Source organism: Seriola lalandi, unplaced genomic scaffold (assembly GCF_002814215.2).
Source record: "Seriola lalandi dorsalis isolate HSWRI2012SDOR001 ecotype SW California unplaced genomic scaffold, Sedor1 jcf7180002054426, whole genome shotgun sequence".
Lineage (NCBI taxonomy): Eukaryota > Metazoa > Chordata > Actinopteri > Carangiformes > Carangidae > Seriola > Seriola lalandi.
The window spans coordinates 9,159-21,529 of NW_019524979.1; the positions used below are offsets into that span (position 1 = coordinate 9,159).

Here is a 12,371-nt window from a genome sequence, read left to right on the forward strand (position 1 = left end):
GGTTGAGGCTGGAGAGTTGATGTGTTGGGTGTATTGTAGCCCAGATTCAGCATGTGACCACGACTATGGCAGATTTACAGTCGATGTCATCAGTGTGGAGATTGAAGTCACCCAGGAGGAGAACGGCAGGTGAGATTGCACGTAGCTGAGTCAGAAAAACAGAGAAGTCAGAGAAAAAGGATGGGTTTGGCTTTCTGGGGGCGGTAGGTAGCAGCAGTGACCAAAGGAGTGGGACCAGAGAGTTTGAAGGTGAGGTGTTCACAAGAATGAGCACCAGGAATGGGGATAGTGGTTGTTTTAATGTCCTTCCTGTAAACAGCAGCAACTCCAACTCACTGTCCTTCAGGACCTGTCTAGCAGAATATTATGAGAAATTGTGTTGAAGGCTGAGCTCAGATCAAGCAGCACAAGTAGGCCCATGGTTAATAGCCCAGAAACAGCTGGTGTTAGTGATTCTGCTATGAAGTTGGCAAAATCCAGACATAAATTGTCTGAAAAGATGGTTATTGGTAAGGTGAGAGTGAACCTGAGCAATAACAGTTTTCTCAGATTTGCTATAGTTAAATACACACATTGTGACAATGAATCCTGGACACCACAGTGACTCTGTATCGGAAAGTGACAAGATGTTCCGGCCATCTCTAGACTGGCGCTTGGCAAGTAAAGGACTCAAGCAAAAAAACAAAAACATATTTGCTAAAAGTATTGCTTAAAAACGAATCTGATCAAATAAAAATTAGAATAAAAACAAAGACAGTATGTGAAGTCTTTTTTTCAGCTTTACCATACATTCTGGTTTGTGTTTATTTAATTTCAACTGTGAGCTATTAAAAATCTATTCAGTCAAGTTAAAGCTACTCTGGATGTTGACTGAACTAATGTTTTTTATCTTAGTTACCTCTTTGAATGTCAGCCAGCACACAGACTGTGATATGACCTGTTTGAATGTTTGCAATAAAACAAACCATTTTAAGGAGAGAATTTTTACTGTTTTTACTTCGTAGGCAAACTATGAAGCATATTAGATATATTTCAAATGTTCAAACCAACTCCACAAGAGGGGAGCAAAGTAGCTCCCTGTTTTTTGGTGCTACTCTCCCACACTGACCCGACATCTGGGCATCCTGATCAAGTTGTTCAATGTTTTCCACACATCAAGCTGAAGAAGATGACAACAAAAAGGTGGCACTTAGGAAATATGCATTGCAAAGAAAAAAAAGAAAAATACTGGAGGAGCTAGAGCAGGTAATCACATGCATTAGAAATCTAGTAAATTCAATGAATTCCAATTCAGCGCTATTAGCAGCAAAACACATTATCATATTGTATTGTTGTTTACTGTAAACAAAGTACATTTTTGTTAGCAGTTAAGAGAGCTGGGTGCATTATGCTGTCTTATTGTGTCTTTACTTTTATGCTGTTTTACTGTTATTACCCCAGTTTTCCATAAATGTATCAAAAAGCTGTGCTTTTCTTATGGGAAAGGTAAAGCTAGCTTACATTACAATAGCTTGCAGTCAGATTTGTAGATCAATTGCCATATGTAGCATGTCTTGGAGAAATATAATATTACAACTTTGATCACTTTATTATGAATATTCCAAGAAACATTTCAAACTTTAAATGATGCTGGAAGGCAATTCAAATATGTATTTAAAAATAGCATTTCCTTACAATTACACAAACACCCTGATTATATTATGGGTCATTTTTGAGACACTTATGGAAGAGTTTAGGTTCCAATGGTCTATGCATCTAATGGTTAATAATATACAAATTTAACTGTAATTTGAAAGCTTATAATTAAAAGGCAACAGTGGTTCTTGTGAACAGCTGCATTCAAATTTTTATTAATATTTTAGCATTTAAGTATTTTTATTCTCCAATCACTGTAAAGAAAAAAAACCTTTCAAAAACTGGTAATATTCCGGCAGCTGGGGCACCAGAAAAATAATGGAAAATTATGTAAAATAACTCTCTCATAAAAATTAGATAGTTATATATATAATATAAATAAAGATTTTCTGTATTTCTTGGGCTTTTTAATGTTTAATAAAGACCATTTACCCGTATAAAAACAATGAAATTACCTATAAATAAGGTCTAACATTGTTATAATACAAATAATGAGGGTTAAAATCGCAGAAAGGTACTGTTATTAATTGATTTTTATTACATAATTACATAAAAAAAACTTGTATATTAACTCATATTTGATGTAATAAAATAATATACCACACATAAAAACATTTGATTTCTCTTTCAAAAAATGTCAGAAAACTGTTGAAAACCTCGGTAGGGGTTTAAAATTGCAACAATCTACTGTAAATTTTTGGTTTTTACATGTAATTTTATATAGATTTCTTGCATATTTAACATACCTTTCATGTTAAAAAAGTATTTTATTAACAGTATCTTAGCCTGTTTTGGTAAAAACCCAAAGACATACATACAAGGCAAAAGTTGGATGTAATACTTTAATGACCAAAAAGATTGTGAACATTAAACAAGTTTTTTTTTTTTTTTAAATAAAAATACATGCTCAGTATGATACTTACAGATCATCTTGATGGTTAAGATTACTGATGTTGAACAGGCGGTTTGGGTTATATATGTGAGTTGTATAACCCAGATATACCCTGGCTTACTACTACAGTCCATAGGGCGATAGAAGTCCAAGGTTTTGAAAGGTCCATTGTCATAAAAGTGTCCTTTATTAGTCAAGATGTTTCCAAGGTGCTGCCTCCTCCTGTCCTGTAGCTGTTGATGCAAGGGAGCAGCAAGGGCGCAGCAAATGTTACTGTATATGGACATGAAGGGTTTCAACAGGTTTGATGGAGTGAGTTGCAGTAATTGACCTAACACCAGCATCAGGGAGAGAGCAGAGATAACAATTATTATATGATCAAAAGTTGTTTCATTGAAACTAAAGTTGTGATGAGAAATATTTATTAAAATTTATATCACAATATTTTTAGAATTTTTGAAGATAACGGTATAGGGTATCTCACAGCACCAAAATAATTCAAATAAAAACCAGTAGTGTCGGCTTAGGACTGGGAAATATATGGATATTATGATGTTGTCTTTTGTCTCTGGCTGCATTACAGTAAAGTGATATGATTTTCTGAACTTACCAGACTATTTTATTATTTTATTAATATTATTTCCTTTACACACTTAGTCATTACTGATGATTATTTATCAAAAATCTCATTGTGTAAATATTTTGTGAAAGCACCAATGTCATCCCCACAATATAACCTAACACGTAGTCAGATGATAAGGTAGCCAAATAAAATCTAGTTTTCGAATAAACTCCCAGTGCCTATATAATTTGCATGTCAACAAAACATAATGTACAAAATTTTAGAGAATTGAATTACTATGTTTCTCATTTTAACATCCATCCATCTGTTATTAATCAAAATGTTCATTTTTTGATCTCAACCCACCCAATCCGCCGAGGTTAATGCGGATCCACACAACTAACTAGTGTTAATGTTAAGCTCCTTTTTACACAGCCTGTTCAAGGCGGGAATACTGTGCTTTGCAGTTCTGTGTACAACACTTAAGTCAACATTTACTGGAAGTGTGTATGAATTTGTGTTTGTATGGAGTTACTCACCAGAAATGTGCCGACAGAAACAGATCCACACGAAGGCTCATGGATCTACCAACACCAGGACAACACTGCGGTGAACTTGGTAGCTTTAAAATGGGCCAAGCTCAATGTCCTAACACGTGAAAAAAGAAAAAGTTTTAAAAATGTATTTATTTAGTCACAATGTAGTCATCATTTACTTTTTCTAGAGTTGTATATCTTACCTAGAAAAGTAATAATGTCGAGGATTCAGCTGAGGACCACTCAACTTCAGGACTTCAGGGCCACTGGACATATTTGGCTCATCCTGCTGGACAGCACAACAGATGCATTTACTGACTGAACAGATGTTCCACGAATGCAACAGGAGTACATCTTTTAACACTGGTCAAACAGCCATAACATTATAATCATCAACAAATGAACAGTATAACTTAACTAAGGTAAATATGATACTTTGGCCTGAAATATAGTATGTTCTGGCATGCAAAATCAGGCACCGCGTTTTTCTCAAAACACTCAACAGCCACAACACAGGCGATGTCACTTCAAATAGGAGAAAAACGCGGGAGTCTGTAATAGCCGGAAGAGTAACATTGACTTCCACGGCAAATTTCAACCTCTGCAGCAACTGTGGCCGCCAAATGTTGGAGAAAAAAAGATTGTCCACAGACCGGCTGATAATGTTACAGTCTATGAACCTAACAACCAACGGCAGAACCAGCTGTAAGTTACCTTAGAGCTAACGTTAGCCTAACGGTAACGTATCTGGACACAGCTAAAATGCTTATCAGTTTGCCCTTCACGGTCAACGTTAGCTAGCAGTAATTGAAAACACATAATCTACATAATTTCACATAAACAACATAATCTAAATAATTCCACTCATAATTTTTTTTTACCTTGTTAAACTACCTTTCCCTGGCAGCCGAAGACAGAAAGCTTTGGAGGAGCAAGTTAGCCGACGGACTTATGGAGGAGAGCAGAGACTGTAACTTAGCTCACACACACAACTGTCCCGGAGCTCGAGGAGGCGGAGCCGAGTGCAATGCTCTGATTGGACGGCAAAGATTCAAACTTTAGTATTTGAATAAGGCGCCTTTCTGTCCAGGGTGTGTGCTCAAATTTAAAATGCATATATTTATCACAACCCGCTTTCCGAACATTGACTTTACCTTAAAAGTATAATGGGGAAAACATCTGAAAAATCTCAATGATAGTTATACCACTGCCTATACATGTTATACATCGACAAAAACACATTTATTCAACATTTTTGTTGTGAAAACTTCCGTAATTCCACGTGATTTTTGTAAATGAACAAACAAATCTCAATAAAATTACAGAACAAATACTTATTTTACTGTTAATTCTGTTATCTTTAAATGCAGTAAATTGCTGTACATTTTTATCGGTATTTTACAGCTTTATTGCTTGGAGGAAAGAAAACGGTAATTTACAATATTTTTTGCAATGCATTTTGGGAAAACAGAGTAAGACAGGTTGGACTGGACAATGCAGTTTGATATTTTTTCATCTATTTTCATCCTTCAAATGGATAAGTGAGTGCTTGTTAGCATAGGCAAAATACAGCACATTTCCTATCAAGTTGTATTGATTATTTAGTAAAATGCCATCAAAAAAAAACAAGCTATTTTACTAAAGCCCAAGATATCCTCTTGACTTATCTTTATGTTTATGATTATTTCGCTAAAATGTAGAACTGTATTCAGAGTGAATGTAAAGATCATTGGACTTGAATTAAATTTAAGTAATTTGAAATTAGAGTCTGAGCTTACACAAACACAAGCAAACAGTGTTTACTTTGTCAGCTAACGTTAGCTACTTCGAAGTACAGCTCTGTGCAGTTGCTAAGCGGGAAAAGAATCGCTGTTGTAATCTGAAAACGTTGGTAACGCTGTAACGGTAACTTTTTTATCAACCGTTTCACTGGCAGTTTCACCGTGTGACAGAAAGAGGAGCTGGACTCTGATCCTGATCCTCCAAACTACAGGGTGAGTTTCATTTTTCATCCGTACTTTCTGTTTACATCAACAAGTGCAAGTCTCTAAAGGAAGCTGCTGATTTTATTTAGATAACGTTTACTTTACTGAATTGACCGGGAGGTTGTTTGCTAATGTTAGCCAGCTAGGTAAACTGTCATCAGTTGTTACTTCCAGTATTATTACACTGAACAGAGCAGACATAATGTGGCTGTTCAACACGGACTCATCTGTGAATGGGTAAAAAGATTTCAGTTTCCCTGGCACTCATCATTTTGCAGTGTGACAATGTCAATGTTTTTTTTTCTTTGTCAAACTTCAGGTGAAACACCAGGAAGCTGTATTCGCCACCTCATGATCAGCATTGAGGGGCACACCATTTGTGAGGGCACCTCGCTCGCCACAGTCTTTTCTACTCACTACAGCCTCAATCTTCAGTCCCAAGATGAAGCTGCATCCACACGGGAATTCATTCAAAGGTTAGATGCTTACATCCTTCAGCTGGTACTGTGTGCTCACAGCAGTCACAGGTTACATACAAGCTGCCTAAAACATCTGATTACTGGAGCGTGTTAAGGAAGCTTTTTGACTTTAATCAAGGCAAAACAAACTAATACTTAATCTGCACCATGATTTTGAGGAAATCAGCATTGGATTTAAATACTTTATTGATTTACAGGTAACCAACACCTAAAAAAATGATCAAATGTAGCATCACCGACAGCTAAGGTATTAAAGGACAGTGGTGCTGATGCAAGATAATGTGCTGTAACAGATTTATATTATTATCTCAATAAGTACACTTTCCTTTTTCCCCACCAACTCTTAATACACACTCAGGCATCAAGGCTGGATGGGTCAAGGCTGGATGGGTCAAAGACTTGGAAAATGGGGAAGGTCACTGAGAAAAAGATGGCATCAGTCAACCCATGTGCCTCCAGTCAAATGAAGGACTTTGAGTGAGACTCTATATAAGTCAGTTCACACACTCACCCTCACACACACTGTTAGTCTCTTATCCACACTTTTTTTCAGGTCACTTGGCCACTCATTCACTCCTTAGAGCTGTTCCCTCATACGTTCCTTATAAATACACACATACTGTACAACAGCTTATGTTAGAGAACCACTTGATTATTTTTGATAATATTTCTTGTCTGTGTTTATTTGCGTTCAGTGTTTAATGTTCATGCAGACTACAACACTGTTAGAGAGTTTAGTTTTTAAATGACTGAAAGTGTTTTCACAAGCTTCATAAGGAGAGATGTGATTTGAAAAGACACTTTGAAGCAATATTATTTGTCTTAAAATTTTAAGTTGCAATTTCAAAGACTATGTTTATTCAACGTATTAACGTGTTTTATAGCAAGACTGCCAAGGAATAATTCATCAACTCAAAGATTAGGGAAAAAATAAACCACTGTAGTTCTTTTTGTTAGCAGTTAATTTGTCAATAGTTTATACTGCAGCATGTTTTATATATATACTGCAGTTTACTGTAAGAATCAGGTTTTTGAATTATGTCAAAACAACTTACTCTTGTATATATTTTTTATTCAGCCCCTGAACTTATGGTAAGATAATTTACTAGGTCAACAGAGTTCACCTGTCTCTTGTCTCTGTGTTGTCAGGCTGCTGCTGATAGGATTTTCATAATAAAATGTTATATGACATTGATAAACAAATCAGTTGGACAAGCTGTAGCTGATTTACTTTATAAATAACTCCACTGCAATTCAGGGGGAAATATTGTACTTTCTACTCCACATTTGACAGCTTTAGTTAAACAAGCAAAATACTGTAAGAACTGTAGCACTTGAGTTCACTGAAGCATGTGCCTGCACTGCACTATGTTCCCTTTCAGCCTAGAGAAGAATTCTCAATGTGTTTGACCCCTGTAAACAATAAATAGGCAGAAGATCTCAGTTATGAATGTTGTCAACCATCGCATGTATTATGGATTAGTTTTTATAACCATATATATCATATGGTTATAATATCCAAATGCGTTTCTACATTTACATAGTTAATTTAGACATGTTTTTTAAATGGCTGAAGCACCAGGTTGCAATTAGGCCTTTGAAGATGAATAAACTTCGTTTTGTTGAAATTTTGTGTATGTTTAGTTTTTGGCTTTTAAGATCATCAGTTTTAAAACATAAATACATTGATACCATGTTTACACTCTAATTTGAATGACACACAGTGATAATATGACATCATAGTAACATTCTAGAAGTGTCATTACTGCATGTCACATACAGAATTTCTCTGCAACTGATCGTACAACAAATCATTCAGCAGTTGACACAACAGAGAGACACGAGTAGTTTACTTTCAGTTCGACAGCTCCAGTTTGACAGTTTAAGTTTGACAGTTCAAGTTTGATAGCTCAAGTTTAACATTGACAAAACTTTTAAAGATGTATCGTTTATTTTCCTGTTGTGGAAAGGTTTGTTTTCTAGATACACTACACATTTTCTGTAATTTCTTTTTCTGTGACACCAGTTTATATCAGCTGTGAAGACACATTATGTTTCCATTAATTTTAATGTTGTTTATATATTTTACTGTGTACAGGAATCAACAGCAGTTATAGATGTGGCAGATGAGCTCAAGCAGCTCAACAGCTCTCAGAGCAGGTAAGGAAGTTCATTACCATTTTCCTGACTATTTCTTCATCTCCATAGTCAGGTTCATTACCTTTCTTATTCACTGTGGTGAATAATTTTACACAAAGTGCTGAGAGAAAGCCATGTGTGTGTAAATTGCTTCTATAGGAACAATGAAAATTGCTGTATTCAATAATAATAACGTTTCACACATATACAAATACTACTAACACAGCTTTGAATGTAAGAATGATTTTCCTACAAAAACTTGAGACTTGTCTTGGGCTCGTATTAAAGGACTTCACTTGAGACTCTCAGAGACTTGAGATATGAGTTGGACTCAAGCTGAAAGACATAAAACCTGTTGTAGTTAATACGATGCTGAATTCAGCTACAGAGGGATTTATTTCTCGTAATGATCCCTATCTGTGATTTAAACTACAGAAAAACCAACTGTCTTTCTCTTCTCTTATCACCAGTGCCACTGCCATCGACGCAGTCACCAAGAAGAAAGATGAAAGGCAACCGTGGAGGTATCGACTCTTCGGGCGCCCCTTGGTATGTTTGACAGTGTCATGGTTTCATATTAAACAAATTTAAGTAGTTAGTAAGAATTATATTTGAACTTGTAAGTTGTAAACACCATCAGCGATATTTGACATTTTATTCTAATTCTATTGCTTTTTTTTGTGTGTTTTTGGTTTCTTCCATACAGAAAAAGGAAAATCTTCCTAAAGACAACAAACAAAGGTAAGAACACTTCTCCTGGTTACATGTCTTTAATCCTTCAGCCCCTTTGTCAGCTGGGACATTGTGTGCCTTAGAGAATCCCATAAATTTGGGGAGTTAGAACTTTTATCCTGCTAGTGTCAATACAAGGCTGTATTTGGTATTTTGTAGGCAGTGCCTAGAAACTGATTTATCTCTGTAAGTGTTCTCTCCAGCCAATCATTCAGTTCCTAATGAGATAACACACATCGTTTGTCTTTGTCACCAGCGTCACCACCTCAGATGGCAAAAAATCAAAGGAGGTGAAGAAGCCACGTTGGTGGATGTTTTGGAAGGTACGTATGTTTGACATAAAGTGCATCGCTCAATTTCAACCAGATATTTATTAATTGATGAATGTATCTTTGCATGATCCAACCACAGTATTTGTTTACCCCAACAGAAGAGATGTAAGGTTGGACCCATCCCTGAAGAACAAAAGCCGAAGGAGGAGTGCCACTCCAAACCTAAAACACCTAAACACCACACCAAGAAGGAGGAACAGCCAAAACAGAACAATGTTCCTAAAGACCAACTTAAGAGAAAGAAGGAAGTTACAGTGGCCCCCATTAAGACCCCCAGATATAAGCAGATGAGCTGTCTTGGGTAAGTACATCTGCATGTCCATACACACACTAGAAACAAGGCTGTAGAGGCATGAACCAAATCAAAGTCAAGGGAGAAAATGAGCTCCAGTCTGTGGACATATCGTTGAAGAATTGCTGATATTGAGATGTGTTTGACTTGTACATTTTTTGTGTCAGGTTTCCCAACCCAGTGCAGATCTGCTATATGAACTCCTGCCTGCAGAGCCTCCTGACACTGGTATGCTTTATCAGAGACATTAGTCAACAGCAGCAGGTTTTGAGTCTGAGCCCAAACGCATCAATCATAAGGTACAGCACCCTTCAGACAAAAGAACAAATTTTATCCTTAAGTTGTATCCCGAACACCACAACATTTAATGTCATGGACAATGACTCTAACCCCTCCCCTCGACCCTCTCTAGATCATTAATAGATATAAAAGAGTCCCATTTCTCCAGTAATGCTCGTCAAAAACTCCGCGTTCTTGCTGCATTCAAGAAGGTGGTGTCGCTTAGGGACAGTGAATTTGAAGATCTTACTCAGAAAGTGCGTAAGCAGGTTTCATTTTTTGTTGTTTCACCACTTCCTGATAGTTTCTCCTTGGTGTTTAAACCTCTCTGTACAATTGTGTGCATGTATATTTACAGGATGCTCATGAGTTCCTCACGTCCGTGCTGCACCAGATCAGGTCCTTGGGCCAAGAGCTGCAGGTGCTGGCTGCCAGCAATGGCACGACCTACAGCTGTCCGGTGGAGAATAACATGGTGTTTAAAATGCTAAACACCAGGAAGTGCAAGAGGTAAACTACACACTTACGAACATCACACACACATTCATCATCTCTTGCAGTATGTCAGGATAAGTTAAATATTCCTTTCAGCAACCACTACTTGACTTTCTTGCAGTTGAAGTTCTTTCTTTTTCAAAAACACAAAAAACAATCTTTTGTAATTTTGGTGAATTGATCATTAACTATTCAGTTAAGCATCAGCATCATCATGACCTCTGCAGCTATATTATAACTGTATTATCTATTCAATGTGTAGTTGCGGAACAGGATCTGCTAGAGAGGAGGATTTCACAAACTTATCCTTGGACATGATACCCGGAGGAGGAACAGTACATGAAATGATCGAAGATTACCAGAAGGTAAGAAACATCTCTCCTCATTCGTTCACATTAGAACCCACTGATATAATGTGATGATATGATGTGGAAAACACTGACACATTTCAACCACCACTTATCGCTACTTGCGTCAGTATGTGTATGGATGTGTAGCTGTTTGTTGTTGTGTATGTAAATCCAGTATAGTACTGAAAATATGTTGGTTTTGTGCCGTTCTGCAGGAAACGGAGTTGGAGTATTTATGCAAGTGCGGTGGTACCGTGTCAGGCCAGCAATCATCATTCATCAATCTGCCAAGGTGAGTGACATCAAATCCATCTTGCGTGACCAAACTCCTGACCACAGTGCACAGTGATGATACATGGTTCACCCATCGATATCAAACTGGGCAAACTACTCTAAGGAGTATTTATGATGAAAAATACAAATAGTAACAATTTGTTACGCCACATTTTTATCTTTTTCTCATATCTTTTCTGTCTGTCTACAGAGTGCTCGTCTTACACGTGAAGCGCTTCAAGTATTCTCCAACATACCAGCTTATAAAAGACCATGACCCCATCGTCCTTTCCAGAGAAGTTGTGGTGTCATCCAAGAAGGTAAAAAAAAAACTATTAGGAACTATTGTTTATCAGGTAATTTGACTGGGGCTGATATGAGTAAATGTTAGGACTATGTGCGTACTAACTTTTCAATTGTGGTCCTTCTCAGGGTGGTGGCTGCTACAGTTTGGTTAGCACCGTCAACCATATCGGCCCCACAGCAACAACAGGTAAGATAATCCATTAATTTTCCTTAAACTCACATTTCTAAGTAACAATGATATACACTAAATCACTATGGCCTCTATCATTTAGATGAAAAACACCTTCATAAGACAAACCATTTAACAATGTTTGCTCTCTTGTTAGGACACTACATCTGTGACGGGGTGGATCCAGATGTCGGCCAGAGAGACCCGACTGATCGGTGGTTCACCTACAATGATGCAGTGGTCACTGAGACAAGTGGTGCCTCTGTCTGTGACCACCGGCAAAGAACTTCCTATATCCTGTTTTACCAAAGACAGGTAAGAAGACAAACTGAAGTCAAACACATCATGGAGATGATGTGGCAGACACAACACAAACACTGCTCTCTTTTACATTTCAGACAAATTACAGTTGAGTTTATTTTCTTCTGTTTTAAGGAATAGACGGCGGGACGCTCCTCCAGAAGACTGGACACCATCATCAGTCATCTTGATCCCTGAAACAACAAGTCCACAGAACAACATCCACGGAATGAGCCGTGGAAAGGTAGGTGGCTAATTTCTCTGCCTCTCATTTCAGAGTTTGGGTGAAGATGGATGACTGAGATGGAGAGATCAGACCAGTACACCCAGAGAGAAAGATGGATGAAGACCACATCCTTGGGCAGATGGATGATGAGCATGTCCTGTTGCCAGGAGGAGCGGAAAGATCGCCAGCCCTCAGGAGGACGGGCCCCCCCCAGAGAGCCAGGATCCTCCCAAGGTTTCTTCCTTTTACAGGAAGTTTTTCCTTGCCACAGTCGCCACAAATCACAGCTCTTGTGAGCAGTGATCCAAATTCTAATTGGCTTTAAATTGGATTTCAATTCCATGGCTTGCTCTCTGGGGAAGAACAAATTTGGTAGATTACATAGCTTC

The 12,371-nt window shown here is 37.5% G+C and overlaps 1 protein-coding gene and 1 long non-coding RNA gene across 3 annotated transcripts; one reads left to right on the plus strand and one right to left on the minus strand.

Moving 5' to 3' along the window:
* Positions 1-2,288: 2,288 nt before the first annotated feature.
* On the minus strand, positions 2,289-4,628 carry LOC111658179 (uncharacterized). 2 transcript variants are annotated; one of them, XR_015437517.1, is made up of 4 exons: positions 4,507-4,628; positions 3,829-3,914; positions 3,629-3,737; positions 2,289-2,858 (listed from the first exon to the last, which is right to left on the minus strand). It is a non-coding gene; the product is annotated as an uncharacterized LOC111658179 (long non-coding RNA). The 2 variants fall into 2 exon arrangements; XR_002760979.2 differs by having other exon boundaries at positions 3,829-3,911; positions 4,507-4,626.
* A 3,401-nt stretch (positions 4,629-8,029) lies between these two features.
* LOC147818863 (ubiquitin carboxyl-terminal hydrolase 46-like) lies at positions 8,030-12,054 on the plus strand. Its single transcript, XM_087175229.1, has 15 exons — positions 8,030-8,059; positions 8,188-8,228; positions 8,699-8,777; positions 8,935-8,969; positions 9,217-9,283; positions 9,391-9,593; positions 9,752-9,883; positions 9,997-10,120; positions 10,222-10,373; positions 10,621-10,723; positions 10,924-11,000; positions 11,193-11,301; positions 11,414-11,474; positions 11,614-11,771; positions 12,034-12,054. The coding sequence occupies exons 1-15, from the start codon at positions 8,030-8,032 to the stop codon at positions 12,052-12,054; spliced, it is 1,392 nt and encodes a 463-aa protein (XP_087031355.1).
* The last annotated feature ends 317 nt before the right edge of the window (positions 12,055-12,371 follow it).

Coding starts and splice junctions, on each gene's coding strand:
- LOC147818863 (XM_087175229.1), top strand. CDS start 8,030: ATGTATCGTTTATTTTCCTGTTGTGGAAAG. Junction 9,284..9,390: donor GTTGGTGGATGTTTTGGAAG/GTACGTATGTTT, acceptor TTACCCCAACAG/AAGAGATGTAAGGTTGGACC. Junction 9,884..9,996: donor CCAAACGCATCAATCATAAG/GTACAGCACCCT, acceptor GACCCTCTCTAG/ATCATTAATAGATATAAAAG.